General features: G+C 33.6%; 2 protein-coding genes across 4 annotated transcripts; one reads left to right on the forward strand and one right to left on the reverse strand.

The window, feature by feature from the left end:
* Positions 1–482: 482 nt before the first annotated feature.
* Positions 483–4,384, forward strand: LOC123221869 (acyl-coenzyme A thioesterase 2, chloroplastic-like). 3 transcript variants are annotated; one of them, XM_044644828.1, is made up of 5 exons: positions 483–1,285; positions 1,986–2,163; positions 2,344–2,813; positions 3,424–3,552; positions 3,915–4,384. In XM_044644828.1, exons 1-5 carry the CDS (start codon positions 695–697, stop codon positions 4,065–4,067), a joined length of 1,521 nt encoding a protein of 506 aa, XP_044500763.1. In that variant the 5' UTR covers positions 483–694; the 3' UTR covers positions 4,068–4,384. The 3 variants fall into 3 exon arrangements, 2 of the variants coding, with proteins under 2 accessions (XP_044500763.1, XP_044500764.1); XM_044644829.1 differs by having other exon boundaries at positions 3,424–3,619; positions 3,915–4,062; XR_006503311.1 differs by having other exon boundaries at positions 3,424–3,636; positions 3,915–4,062.
* A 1,100-nt stretch (positions 4,385–5,484) lies between these two features.
* LOC123219969 (formin-like protein 2) lies at positions 5,485–10,384 on the reverse strand. The gene is made up of 4 exons (XM_044641946.1): positions 7,981–10,384; positions 7,659–7,858; positions 6,864–7,108; positions 5,485–6,587 (listed from the first exon to the last, which is right to left on the reverse strand). Exons 1-4 carry the CDS (start codon positions 9,510–9,512, stop codon positions 5,769–5,771), a joined length of 2,796 nt encoding a protein of 931 aa, XP_044497881.1. The 5' UTR covers positions 9,513–10,384; the 3' UTR covers positions 5,485–5,768.
* Positions 10,385–14,306: the final 3,922 nt, after the last annotated feature.

The following is a 14,306-nucleotide window of genomic DNA, read 5'->3' on the forward strand; positions in this document are numbered from 1 at the left end:
TAAAATTAATCACTAAATTTGATATTTAACTTATTTAATATAGTTAAATTCAATTCTAAAAATAAAAACGAGTTCAAATAGGATTCTCATTTTACTTTTAGGGATCGTTTGAATACAGTATTTTAAAAATTACCTTGATAATTTATTTTTTATTACTTATATTATCTTGTTTAGTTTATCAATAATAAAAAATCACAGAAATCTTCTATTACCAATACTAACGTAACAAATAATATAGATAGTAATTTAATTATCTATTTTCCCTAAAGTATTAAAATATTATTAAAAATAATCTTGATTTTATTATAATTATATTATTATTTATTAATTTTTTAAGATAAAAATAAATTTATTTTTAATTAATATAATAAATAATATAAAAAATATTTAAAAATAATTATATTAAAAAATTTACTATTATTTTTTTATTTTATATATATATATATATATATACATACACGGGCTTTAAATTACTACCCTTAAACTTCACGTTGTTTTCATGAAAACCCAAATGAAAACACGAACCCGAAAGAATCGCTCAATGAATCTGGTCAAACTGACTAATCGACGATCTTGGAGCCAAACTAAACCAGTTGAAACTGAAGCAGATTCAGAGTATCTCCTTGATTCAAGCAAGCTAAACTTCAAACCCTTTCTTCACCATCTTCATCTTCCCTTCACTTTGCTCTGAACCATGATGAAACCCCTCACAAAACCATTTCCCCGCCATTGGCTTAGGCTCAGCACCACCATTTCAAGGCTTAACCAATCACTTCTTCAATCAAAACACCCAAACCCCACATTCAATGACTCAAGTTCATCATCAAGATCTGATTTGATCGCTACCCGGATGGTGAATTTGTGTAAAGATTGGAAAAACAAGTCTTGTGAGCAGAGAAGGTTGTTTTCAGAGACAATTTCAGAACCTTATCCCAAACCAACAGAACCCAATTTATCTTCTTCAAATTCCAGTGTACCTATAGATGCAGGGTCTTCAATTAGAAAGCCAATCAGTTTATGGCCTGGAATGTACCATTCACCTGTGACAAATGCCTTATGGGAAGCAAGATCGAGGATGTTTGAGAAGCCGGGGGACAAGCCAGTTGATTCAGTTTCTCAAAGTGAATTGGGTACCAAAACTCCATCAGAGAGCAGGACTACTATTCTTTATAAGTTTTCAAGTGATTTTATACTCAGAGAGCAGTATAGGAACCCTTGGAATGAGATTAGAATGGGAAAGTTGCTTGAGGACCTTGATGCTCTTGCTGGAACCATTTCATATAAGGTACCAATTTTCTCAGATTCTTGTGAATTCTAAAATAACCTCTTCAAGGGAATTTTTTTTTTTCCTGATGATAATTACTTGTTCTTGTTTTAGATTTTTAATAGCTTCTGCTGTGGTAGTTGTGTTGTTATAAAGAGCTTCATCCATGTCTAAGATTAGTTCATTTCTGTAATACATATGCACATCCCGCATGGTTTGGAGATGATAACTCAAAATAATCTGTGAGCTCCTAAGCTGGAAGACTTATTTTGGGACAATATCTTTACAGTTTGGACCAGGATGTGACAAATTCGAACCTGAAGATGTTTTAGGAGATGCATTATTATATATTTCGGCTAAATCCTTGTATTGTTAAGTATGACTCTTTCTGTCTGGATGTCATCTTTCCTATCAGAGAGTTTCAAGGGTTTTGAATTCAATGTTTTGGATCCATTTCCTACTCACAAAATGCTTATGACTCAGCCCTAAAAATTTGTTCACCGTTGCAGCTTAGACTGCAATCTCCTAAAGTATGCTTTGGTTAATTATAACTAATAGGGAAGATGGATTCTTTCAAATAGCCATTTCATTCCTGACCATACGGGGTGTTCTGTTTAATTGATATGAACTGTAAGTCGGTAATGCCACAACTGGTTCATTGTTATGTAATTGATGCAAAACATTTTATTTTTTGTAATTAGTTTGTTTGATTGTGGTCCAGCACTGTTGCAGTGAGGATGGCTCAACAATGCCTATATTATTGGTCACTGCTTCTGTTGATAGGATGGTAATGAAGAAACCAATCCTAGTCGACACTGATTTAAACATAACTGGAGCTGTTACCTGGGTTGGGCGGTCATCCATGGAGATTCAAGTTGAAGTGACTCAGTCCACCCAAGGTACTCAATATAATTAATGGTTATTTCTGTTCTTGTCTTCAATTAGATTGTAGAAATTTCTTCTTTCTTCAGTGCCCTGCTATCTGATGTAATTTTCCTAGTAACCGTGTGCTTCAAAGTGGAAATGAACCTAATATACATTTTTATTGGCCATGTCTAATAAATAAACTTGTATGGCAGATGCTGCAGATGCATCCGAAAACATTGCCCTTGTGGCGAACTTCACATTTGTGGCTCGTGATGCCAAGACAGGAAAATCGTCTCCGCTTAAGCAGATCTTGCCCGAGACTGAAAAAGAGAAATTGCTTTGGGAAGAAGCAGAACAGAGGAACAAAATCAGGAAACATAAGAAAGCAGAAAATAGAATGACTTTTGCAAATGAGAACAAAGACAGGCTTAATGCATTATTGGCTGAAGGGCAAGTCTTTTCTGACTTGCCTGCGCTGGCAGATAGAGATAGCATTCTTATAAGGGACACCTATCATGAGAATTCCTTGATGTGCCAGCCACAGCAAAGGAACATCCATGGTCGGATATTTGGAGGATTTTTGATGCGTAAAGCATTTGAACTGGCCTTCACAAATGCTTATGCATTTGCTGGCTCAGCCCCCCGCTTTGTAGAAGTTGATCATGTTGATTTTGTTAAACCTGTGAGTACCCACTTTCATTTTTGCTAACATTTAAGATAGAATTCATTGCAAAATGCGGTGTTACTGTTGTCAATGCTGGTGAATTCAGATGTTGGAGACTTGTTATATGTGTAAGGGTGGATTCGAGCCAACCAAAATTTGAATATGGGCTAACTTGAGTTTGACTTGAATTCAAAATGATCAATTCAAGACTGAGTTTCGTTCACTCGATTAATGATGAGTTTGCCAAAAAAGCGTAGGAAAAGAAGAAGGGTCATTGAAGATGAAGAAGAAGAAGAAAATCATTTGAGAAAGAGCCCGAGAAGAAAAAGAGTCTAAGAAGATGAAAAGTTGTTTACAACTTTCAATGACATGATCAAGTTGAGCTAGGGCTACCTCTACTTGAACTCGGATCACTTGATCTCAGTTGTGATCTGAGCCTAAGCTGGCTCGGATTGTATCCTACCCTACATATGTTAGAAGTTGAATGTCAGTGTGTCAGTTCATCTACTTGAGGGGTGGGAATTGTGCCAAAAGTTTTGCCCTCTAAACAAGTTTCCTTGCTCAGGGCACTGGCAGAGAGCAGGAATTATTGCTTAATTTTCTTAATATAGTTCTTCTGTTTATGCAGGTGGATGTCGGAAACTTCCTCCGTTTCAAGTCTTGTGTTTTATATACCGAACTTGAGGATCCATCCAGACCAATGATAAATGTGGAAGTTGTAGCTCATGTGATGAGGCCTGAGCTCAGAACCAGCCAGGTGAGCACCCAGATTCAAACTTGTAAGAACTAGAGCTGATGCAAATCCCAGTATGCAGTAACTATCTGTGAGTAATGCTATATGGTGGGTATTAATGTGTACAATCAAACTAACATGTTATCATATAAATGGATATTCTAAATGTTTTTTTAATCTCTAATTCAAAATTACTGAATCACATAATAATACGTTTGTTTGTTTGTATCCATTAATGCTTGACCATTGTATATGAAATATTATTAATCATCTTTTAATAATTTATTTATCCATTAATACTTGACCATTGTATATGAAGTATTATTAATTATCTTTTTATAATTTATTTATTTTTATAATTGTTTCATGTCTTATCATTTAAGCAGATATCAAATAAATTCTACTTCACATTTACCATCCGACCTGAGGCAATGAAAGATGGAATGAGCATTCGAAACGTTGTTCCTGCCACAGAAGAGGAGGCGTGGCGGGTGCTGGAACGTATGGATGCTGAGAGTGCCCAGTTGACAAAAACATAAGAAAGCTTCTTTCTAGCAAGGTAGACAATGAATTAAGAATGAGGGTTTGTTACTACATCTCTAAATCACCTAGTGACATAATAACCTATTATCATTAATATATAAATTAATATTCGTTAGGGTACAGTTTATCGATGTTATGAAGCCCTATAAGGTTTTTTTTTCCTCTATAAAGAAATAATGCAGTATCCATTTGGTAACCTGTAAAGCTAGATGTCAATCAAAATTTAATTTCCAGTAATGAATGTATAGAGGATTTCCCTTTTCAGGATCAATTGAGGCGCTTCCTCTCGTTTAAGAGAGAGCATTTAATGAAATTCTATATACCTTTTTTCAATCAGAGTAGATGTACAATCAGGGCAAGACTAGGCGTCCAACTCTAGAATAGGTAAAGTAATGTTGCTTGTGTTCGGTTAGAATTGTAAAATGACATATTTATCTAAGGTATAAAAGTTATGAATAAGTTATAAAAGAAATATGCAAGGGTTGATTTAGTCTTTTTCTATCTAATTTATTACATTTTGTTTAGAAGCTCAAAAGTTCCACCAACTATATAGGAACTACGGCTAGATTTGAACCGAGTCTGTTCGAGCTCGAGCTTGAGCTCAATTCGAATAAGTCCGAAACGAGCCAGTCCTATATAGGCTCAGTCGAGTTCGAGCTCGAGCTCGAGTTACTTACCAAATTTTTCAATCAAAAATTTTGATACAAAATGACATCGTTTTAATCAATATTTATTAAAACGATGTCGTTTTGATAACGAAATAATTAAAAACTCAAGCTCGAACTGGAGTTCTGTTATATACAAACCAAGCCGAGCTCGAGCTTAAGCGAGCTCAAGCTTAATTCGATTTGAATCTAACTCTAATAGAAGTTATGGTACCCTCTTGCCTCAAGATACCTTTGCCCTTGTGTTCAAATCACATGGTACATGCATTTGTAGTTGAGCTTGAACACCCTATACTCAAATTTAATTTGAATGAAAAATAAAGCAACCGCAATTTTACTTGAGTTTGTGGAGCTAAAACTAACGGTAACTTGAGTTTAGCTTAATTCTTAAATTTGAAGTTTAAATTTTGATTTGAATTCATCATACAAGTTCGCAATTTGACATGACTCAAATCAATCAAGCTTGATTGATTTGAGTCATTCAGGTAACTTGTGCATTAAGCACTTTCTAACTCAAATTCGATTCGATTTTAAAAACAAATTAACTTCTCTGTCTCAAGTATAACCTAATCAAATTTAAATTGAATTAAACTGAACTGAGCCAACTTGGTTAAGCCTTACATGCATGCGGTGTATTGAAAATTTGTGCTCATTTAATTTTATTTCTTTTGGAAATTTTCGAAAGCATCGCACAGAAAGTGTTTTGCATAGGCTGCATGTTCCCTAAAACCATTAGTGATGTCAAACCTTGAAACAATCAAACTTGGACTTACATTCTGACAAATTTACAAGATCAATTCCCCAGTATTCTAGCAAACATTACCTTATTATTTCACTTCCTTACATGATTCCCGGCTTCCTATATTAGACAAGCTAAACAAATTCCAAAATTCTGTATGAGAATATATATATATAGTACACAAAAGAGGCAAGCTCCATCTAAAAGCCACTCTATTCACCACAAGTTCTTGATAAGCACCCTGGTGAGATTACATAAATGCAGAAAAAGTCACCTGCGGCGATGTTTGGACACTAAGATGAGGTTGAGCCTTCATCGTCTGACGAACCATGGTGTTCCCTTTCACTGAATATAGGGAAAGCCGGTGGCATTGGCGGATTCGCTGGCATAGGTCGGACAGAACTGTATATGGTTCTCTCATTGACCTTGCCAACTTCCTTGCATACCTGATCAAGAATAGAAAGGAATTCCTTTACAACCATGAAAACCCGGAATGGATGAGCTTCTTCCTTCACCGAGTTCCCATGGAAATACTCTGTTATTTCCTTTACCATAGATAGAGCTACACTCTCTTGGGCTTGGACGCTTACAATTTCTTGTTCTGCCTTCTTCAAGAAGGCGTCCATTGACTCTGAAAATTTCCGACTGCTATCATGAAATGGAATTTCTTCATTTAATTTCACCACTTCCATAATTTTTCTGATTCCTGCAGCAAGTTTTGCAACTTCATTGCTAAGCGCATCAGAATCCATAGCCGCAGCCTTCTTCACATTGGTGAGCTCCCCGCACAGACCCGAAACAACCTGCAGGCCAAGCTTCCTGAATTCAACATCATCCTGAAAACTAGACTGCTGTGTTTTCTCGGCTTTTTTGTTCTGATTAGCCCCAGAAAGACGAGAACCTTCAACTCTGATGATTTCCTGTACAACAAAATGCAAGAGAGTGGTTTTCCTATCGGTGCCCTTTACATCAACAAGCTTTAGCAGTGTGTCAAGCTTGAAGGCTTGTGCATCCCCACGGTTAGTGCCAACATTCATTCGGTTCCCGGTTTTCAGCACTGCTTCTAAAAGCTTCAGGAACATTCTGCTATTCCTCAACTCTTCACTAGCTACCTGCAAAAAAGAAAAAGAAACATATGTAAGAAGCAGCTTGAAAATGTATGCAAACCATGAATGCAAAATTCTCTAAGCATCAATTCAAAAGGAACTTCATATCAACATGAATAAATATTCCAGGTCCGAGTGCTTTGAGTAAATTGAACAGTAAGTTTCATGTCACATGTTTGATAGGGCCTAATTTTGAATTGTCCTGACCAAACTTGAAACAAAATAACTTAAACCAAACGTGTGCATGTATGTGCACACAAGAGAGGAAACAGAAAAAATTACCTTTAAGGTCTCAAAAGAACTTTTAAGGTACTCAACTTCAGAGTCGAAATTAGCAATATAAAGCATTGCCTCTATCCTCTTAAATGCAAAAGGTATGTCAAGCACTGCCCTGAGAAATTTTTCAGCAGGACCCAATTTAAATGGTGATTCGTCTTTGAATTCTTTTATCTTTTGCTCTTCTTCTTTGGTTGGAGCCATCTTTAATAAACTTTCCAGGAGCTCTGTCCCCATTGTATCCGAGTTCCCTGTGTAGAAGAATGGAAAGTTTTAACAATTTAGAAGCACAAGTCATTCATCAACATTACATGAAAGCACTGGCAATCAAATAAGAGCAGCAAATACATTATTTCAGTGCCTTCCTGATAGTTCCATTGCCACAAAACTATGCACTACATTGTTCAACAGTAATGGGATAAGGATCCCAACATTAATGCTGCATTTTTTAAGGCCATTGACAAGAATTATCAAACTAATATCCGCAGGTTCACAATCCTATATCAGTACAAAGAGGCACACCAAGCAGGGACCACAGTTAATGCAACTTCTGATAAAGGAAGAAACCAAACAGTTGAGATGCTATTGTTCTGAACGATAACAACAGCAATCCAACATGTAAAACCACAAGCTAAAACAATTATGGACCCAGTTTGAAATAAATTGAAATGTTCAAATCAAACCTCTTGTTTGAGCAAACAACAGACTTTCAAATGGTTCACTAAAGTGAAGATTCACTTTCAAGACTACGCTGTAACATCAAGATCACTATATGCATTTTTATAAATGTAACAACTTTACCTTCCAAAAGAGCTTCACATACTTCATCAATGGTAACATTGAGCGCCCTAAGCAAAATTGCAATATTTTGAGATTTCTTCAGATCAAGCACCCGATTCTCCTGATTTTGAGATGATTGAACCTGTTTCCTATCATTATCTTTTGAATTCAAAGATGAATTATTCACCATAAACAGTGTCTCCATCATTTCCTCATTCAATCTGCAGCCAAATCAACATTCTACAAACTCACAAACTACACAAATATACAAGAAACTCATCCAACCCAAAACCAACAAACTTCACAACGTACAAAAATCACAGAAGGTTAATCAAAAACTTACCGAAATGAGCTTGATTTCAACTGATCCCACACCATAGCTCGATCTGAGCTTGCTCTAACTTTATCCCAATGCAAAGGCTTCAACTTTGGCCTCGGCGTTTCTTCACCCTTCTCCTCACCCTTGTCCACGCCCTCATTCTTCATCAACTGCTCATTACCCAAACCAGGTCCAGAACTTGGCATCACAAGCGGCCTTGCAGGCAGCACGTGAACAGGGGATGCTGAACTCGGCCTACCCAGCCTAGCACTCACCGGTGCCTCCCAGAACCGGTGAGGAGGCATTGGTGGAGGCGGTGGTGGCAGCTTAACTGGAACAAATGGCCTGTACTCACCTTCATTTTCAGAGGGTGATTGTTTGCTCTTCCTTGAAGAGCTTGATTCTCTATCAGGCGAATTCCGCAAATCTCCCGAATCACTTCTTGACAATGAAGACGATGAAAAGACTGAAACCTTATCAACATTCTCAGCTAATTTTAATGCTTTCAATACCGGGGAGTGACAAGAACTGATGATAGAATCAGGTGAACAAGAATTTGAATAAGGATACGAAGCCGTTCTTGAATTAAAGCTTCTACTTCCAATATTATTGTTACTTTCCCTTCTTGAACTTGAGCCAACTCGAGCTAAACCTGGACTCTCTCTACGACCAGAAGACCCTCTTGGAGAAAAAAACTCTTCTTCTTCTTCTTCATTTCCTTCTTCAACTTCACATTTCACATCTTCTTTACTGAAACACATCTCCCCGCTGGTAAAACTTGGATTGTGTTTCAGCAATGGTGGCAATGGCTTCAGCTCCGGCGACCCAAGTTTCTGATAGGAAGATGGAGACACCGATAAAGAAGATAAAGAGATGCCAATCTTGGACGCCACGTGGCTTGAATTTGCAGCAGCAGTTGAAGGATTATGCTCTTGTGAACGAGAGTTCACCAGGGTGCCAAGATAAAGGAACTCTGAAGAAGTACTGGGAGGATTTGAACTTGAGACACTGAGTTTCTGGTGTTGCACGGTGGTTTTCTGTGTACCGTCAGATGGGTCCAAATTTGGCGGGAAAAGGCGTTGGTTGTCTGAAGTTGAGGTCTTTCCCGCATTGTTGGGGCGGTGTTTGAAGTAAAGGAAGATGACGGCAATGGCGGTGAGGATAGCGACGGAGAGAAGGGAGACGGAGACGGAGAGGACGATGACATGGCGGTGGGTAGAGGAGGAGCGATGTTGAGGGAAGAGAAGGGAGGAGATGTTAGCGGGAAAGGTGGGGAGAACGGAGGAGGGTGGCAGTGGAGGCGGTGAAAGAAAGGAGGGGAAAAATGGGCTTTGAGAAAATTTTGGGGGTGTAGTTGAAAAAGGATACTTGGGTTGGGTTTGTTGATGGGGGCTTAATTGCGATTGTGGAGAACTTGAGGGTGATTGTGTGGGCGACAGAGTATTTGTTACAGGGAAGAACGGCTGGTGAAGGAGATGACGGCGGTGGACACGGTGGCCAGTGGTTGTTCTGGAGACGAGAGTGATAATAATGAAGAAGATAGTGCTGGGAATCATGGTGGGTATGCTTTTATTTCTGTGTGCTAGTTTAAACACTAAAGGTTTGAACTTTATTATTGAAACCAGAAGAACAAGACTAAAAGGCTTCAACTTTTGTGTTTCGCCAGAGAGAAAGTGAGAGAAAATGTCCCAAGATAGAAGAATACTTTTTGTTTCAAAAGACTGAAGGTTCCAACTTTGAACAGTTGTCTTGAACTCTTGAGCTATTAACGAACCTCAAAACCCATGTAGTTGAAATTGAAATAGAAAATGTGGTTTCATAATGTTTGTTGAGAGAGTAAGTGAGCCAAAACACTAAAGATTTGAACTTTGTGTTGGCAGGAGAGACAGTGTCAAAAGGGTAGAGAAAAGTTGTTTAATTTATGCTCAATGACTAAAGGTTTGAACTTTGAACTTTGTCTTGGACTCTTGAGCTATAAATCAAACCTCAACAGCAATGTGGTTTGAACTTTAAAGTTGGGTAAGAGAGAGAGAGAGAGAGAAAGAGAGAGGGAATACTGTTTGTTAAGGGAGAAAGTGAGAGAAAATGTAAGAAAATGCAAATGGGTAGATGGGAAAGAACAAGAGACCAACCAAAATGTGCGGCACAAGCAAGAGAAGAATGTTTCACTTGAGACTGACTGGTAGTTTAGACTATCAATAAAAGCAAAAGCAAATTAACCCATGAGGCCAAATTGAGAGTAGTTTCAAGATTGAGCAAAAACAAAGCAAGAGAAGCAAACCCCATTTTGGGAGTAGAAGAAGATGTCGAGGTTCAATTGGGTGGGTTTTCTTTCATGTGTGGTAGTGAAAGGTCAAGAAAAGATTACACAAGAGGGCTAAAGATTGTACAGAGAGAGAGGGAGAGAGAAGGATTTCATTATCGGAATTTGAAACATTTGGGGGAGGGGAAAAGAATCTTACTATTCTCACAGTGTAAATGAGGTGTTTTTACAAGCCTTAGATGTCGGTAACTTTTTGGGTACCGTGGAATCTCAAACTTTGAATAAATACATCAATATGATTGCAACATTGACGGCATCCACGAATTTGAATCTCTCGATTTAGTTAATGCAATAATTGTATAAATAATTATTAAATTTAAATTTTTATTTATTTAATAGGATTAAATTATATTTAAAAAAATAATTCAATTCAAATATAAATTATTTATTACTAAATAAAAAATCTATGAGATTCTTTTCATTTCATAAAATTAAGATAATCAATTCTAGTATGATTCTAGTATGACACCCTGTAGATGGATATTGTTATTATGCCATTAGGGTGGATTTAATTTTGATTAAATATAATATGAATTTCATACTTAAATTTTAAAGAGATAAAATTATTTTAAATATTATTTTAATATTTATTTACGTAGTTCATTGGTTCAAATGCCAAATGAATTAGGAGAGATTGAAATAAACCCCTTGATCAAATCTAAAAAAATTATTCTTTACTATAAACCATTTAACAAAGTAAAAAGTATAAATATATATGAGTAAATTGTGTACTAGGAATAGTATATCAAAATTAATACTTTTTATTAGTGTATATAATTTTTTTTGTTGTAAAGTGAATAATTTATAATAGATTTTGCTCTATTTTGATAGAATCAAAATCCTCACTCGATCATATTTTATAACTAACTGTAGTAACTATAATATATAAAAATTAAGAAATATGATAAGTAATTTCAAATTAATTGTTTAATCTATGATAGTTGAATCGTGTATCAAAAATTTAAATTTTTATATTTGTATCGAGTATTATATCGTATTATATAATATAACTTTTAAAAATAAAATTATAAAAAAAAATTTAATTGACATGTTATTATTTTGAAAAAGATCTCAAACACTTCAAAAATTTTACAATTTCTTATATGTACCATTACTATATTAGTATTTTCTCTAAAAAGGTACATTAATTTATATCAGTAATATATATTATATCATATGAAACATATTGTATTGTTTATATATATATCTTACGATATGTCTACTATATCGTATTAATTTGATACACTTTGTGATACATATCATTTTGTATTTATATCATATTATATATAGGATATATATCATTATCATATAATACTAATAACTATGGTTAAACTAAAATTTGTATTACAAAGTTTAATAATTTTGAAGTCTTATTTATGCCTTTTGTATGGACATATGATTTATGCATAAAGGTTATAGTTTTTTTTTTTTTTTAAATAAATGAATTTTGAGACAAACTATTTAAAAATAAATTAAAGTGTTGGGGACACGTTATGGAGGACCATTTATTGATAGTTCCTTTTCTACTACATAAACAACAATTTAAAAGTGGTTGGAGAAAGAATCCAAAAATAACAAATTATTCTAATTTTTTAAGAAAATTTGTGAAAATTGAGAAAGAAAATAGTCCTTATCATTTGCACATGATATTTTCCAAGAAAATTATCCTAGTCATCACAAGCTTCAGTTTTGTCATTGTCATGGTTGGCTAGAAAAATTGAGGGGAATCAGGGGAAAGTAGGGAAAAGAGAAAAGGATAAAAAAATCTTACATTTTATGGGTATTTTTCAAAATTAATTTTGGGTATTAAAATGTTTTTTATTATTATGAACCTAATTATTGAACTAATTAAAATGGATATAAATAAATTAATATATCATTATATGATTAAGTGATCTAATTATTTATTTTATCTCTAAATTAAAATCATTATAATGACACGTTTATTTGCACTACTAATTAAAACTAGTTCCAAAAACAATTTTTTTGCAGCCACTTTATTCAAACTTGTTCGAGTTTGCATACAGTGTCATTGAATGAATAAATAGTATTATCAGGAAGATAAATAATATTATCAAATGGACAAATGAATCAATCTCAAATTGACTTGAACCTCTAAACTGAGATTGACTCATTCAAACTCGAATCGTAAATTTGAGTTGAACTAACTTGAACCGGATACACCTTTCATTGATGTATTGATTAAATCCTTTTGAAGGAAAACATGACAATATCAATAAAAATAGGTGTATACACTTATATGTGTCCTAATATAATTGGGTCATTTTGAATTAAAAATAAAATAATATATAATCATGTGATGACATATATAAGTATATATACATTTGTATATTTAAACTGGGTACACATAATATTGCTATGACAATATTTGTTATATCATACTTTATAATTTTTGTTCTCCTACATTGAAATCTTATAATTTATTAAATTGATTTTAATATCAACAAACTTATCGTATATTTCTAAGAATAAAACTATATGTATAAATCATTTTTACTGATTTATTCATAAAAATTGATATAATAGTATGTGATTAAATAATACGATTATTTATTTTTTAATTTAAAAATATTTAATCACATAATACTAAATTTATATTAATTTGTATGAATAATTTAATATTATTCTATTTTGACCGATATTATTGATCTCTAGACTACTTATTCAATCATGATTCATGAATCCAAATAGAAGTAACTTTTCCTTCAATTCGACAAACTAACTATTAGATGTAAACTTCGAAAATGACTCTAAATGGGTCATATCCAAACTTTAATAACAACATTAATTAGTAACCAAACATATATATAATGTTACATTAATTCTAATTAATAAATTTCTATGATGAAGATGGTTGGGAAATTGATGTTCAAACTATAAGCTAATCCAAAATGGCTTCAAATCCTTTGTTTTTTTTTTTTTTTTTTTTTCAGTCATTACTAATTTCCAAGATCAGAAGCAAGACCTGGGACATAATTTTGTCAATTGGATCATTAATAAAATTGATTAATTCTTAAGCAAATGGACATAATTTTGAAGATTTATTTATGCCTTTTGTATGGACATACGATTTATGCATAAAGGTTATAGTTTTTGCTTCCAATAAAATTATGTATATTTATTTTTGATATACAATTTATGTACACAGATGAGGTGTTATCATGTGATTGAATATTTTTTTATCATATGATAACATATTTTAAAATCACTTAATTATATGATGACACATTACTGTGTATATGAATTGTGTATAAAAAATGAGTACACATAGCATTGCTCTTTTGCTTTTTTTAGAAAAAAATAAATGAATTTTGAGACATACTATTTGAAAATAAATTAAAGTGTTGGGGTCATGTTTGGAGGACCATTTATTGATGGTTTCTTTTCTACTACATAAACAACAGTGTAAAAGTTGCTAGAGAAAGAATCCAAAAATAACAAATAATTCTAAAGTTTTTAAGAAAATTTGTGAAAATTGAGAAAGAAAATAGTCCTTATCATTTGCACATGGTATTTTCCAAGAAAATTCTCCTAGTCACCACAAGCCTTGGTTTTTGTCATTTTCATGGTTGGCTAGAAAATCTGAGGGAAATCAGGGGAAAGTAGGGAAAAGGGGAAAGAGAAAAAGAATCGTTACATTTTATGCGTATTTTTCAAAATTAATTTCGGGTATCAAAATGCTTTTAATTACAATGAACCCAATTATTAAACTAATTAACGTATTATTATATAATTAAGTAATTTAATTATTTATTTTATCTGTAAATTAAAATCATTATGATGATATGTCAATTTACACTACTAATTAAAATTACTTGCAAAAACTTATTTATACCAACTAAGGTGAATTTAATCATCAAAATTAATTGCAATTTTTTGCAACCATTTTCAGTAAAAAGAAACAATAATGTTCAATTCAAACTCCTTCGAGTTTACATACAGTATTATTGAACGAATGAATAGTATTATCAAGAAGATGAATAATATCACCAAATAGATAAATGAA

Source organism: Mangifera indica, chromosome 7, assembly GCF_011075055.1.
Source record: "Mangifera indica cultivar Alphonso chromosome 7, CATAS_Mindica_2.1, whole genome shotgun sequence".
NCBI lineage: Eukaryota > Viridiplantae > Streptophyta > Magnoliopsida > Sapindales > Anacardiaceae > Mangifera > Mangifera indica.

Bases quoted from the DNA above. Each gene is read 5' to 3' on its own strand.
- LOC123221869 (XM_044644828.1), top strand. From the start codon at position 695: ATGATGAAACCCCTCACAAAACCATTTCCCCGCCATTGGCTTAGGCTC. The intron at 1,286-1,985 runs GTACCAATTTTC...ATTGTGGTCCAG, and splicing joins CTGGAACCATTTCATATAAG to CACTGTTGCAGTGAGGATGG. The intron at 2,164-2,343 runs GTACTCAATATA...CTTGTATGGCAG, and splicing joins AGTGACTCAGTCCACCCAAG to ATGCTGCAGATGCATCCGAA.
- LOC123219969 (XM_044641946.1), bottom strand. From the start codon at position 9,512: ATGATTCCCAGCACTATCTTCTTCATTATTATCACTCTCGTCTCCAGA. The intron at 7,859-7,980 runs GTAAGTTTTTGA...ATTTGGCTGCAG, and splicing joins TTGAAATCAAGCTCATTTCG to ATTGAATGAGGAAATGATGG. The intron at 6,588-6,863 runs GTAATTTTTTCT...TCTTTTTTGCAG, and splicing joins GTTCTTTTGAGACCTTAAAG to GTAGCTAGTGAAGAGTTGAG.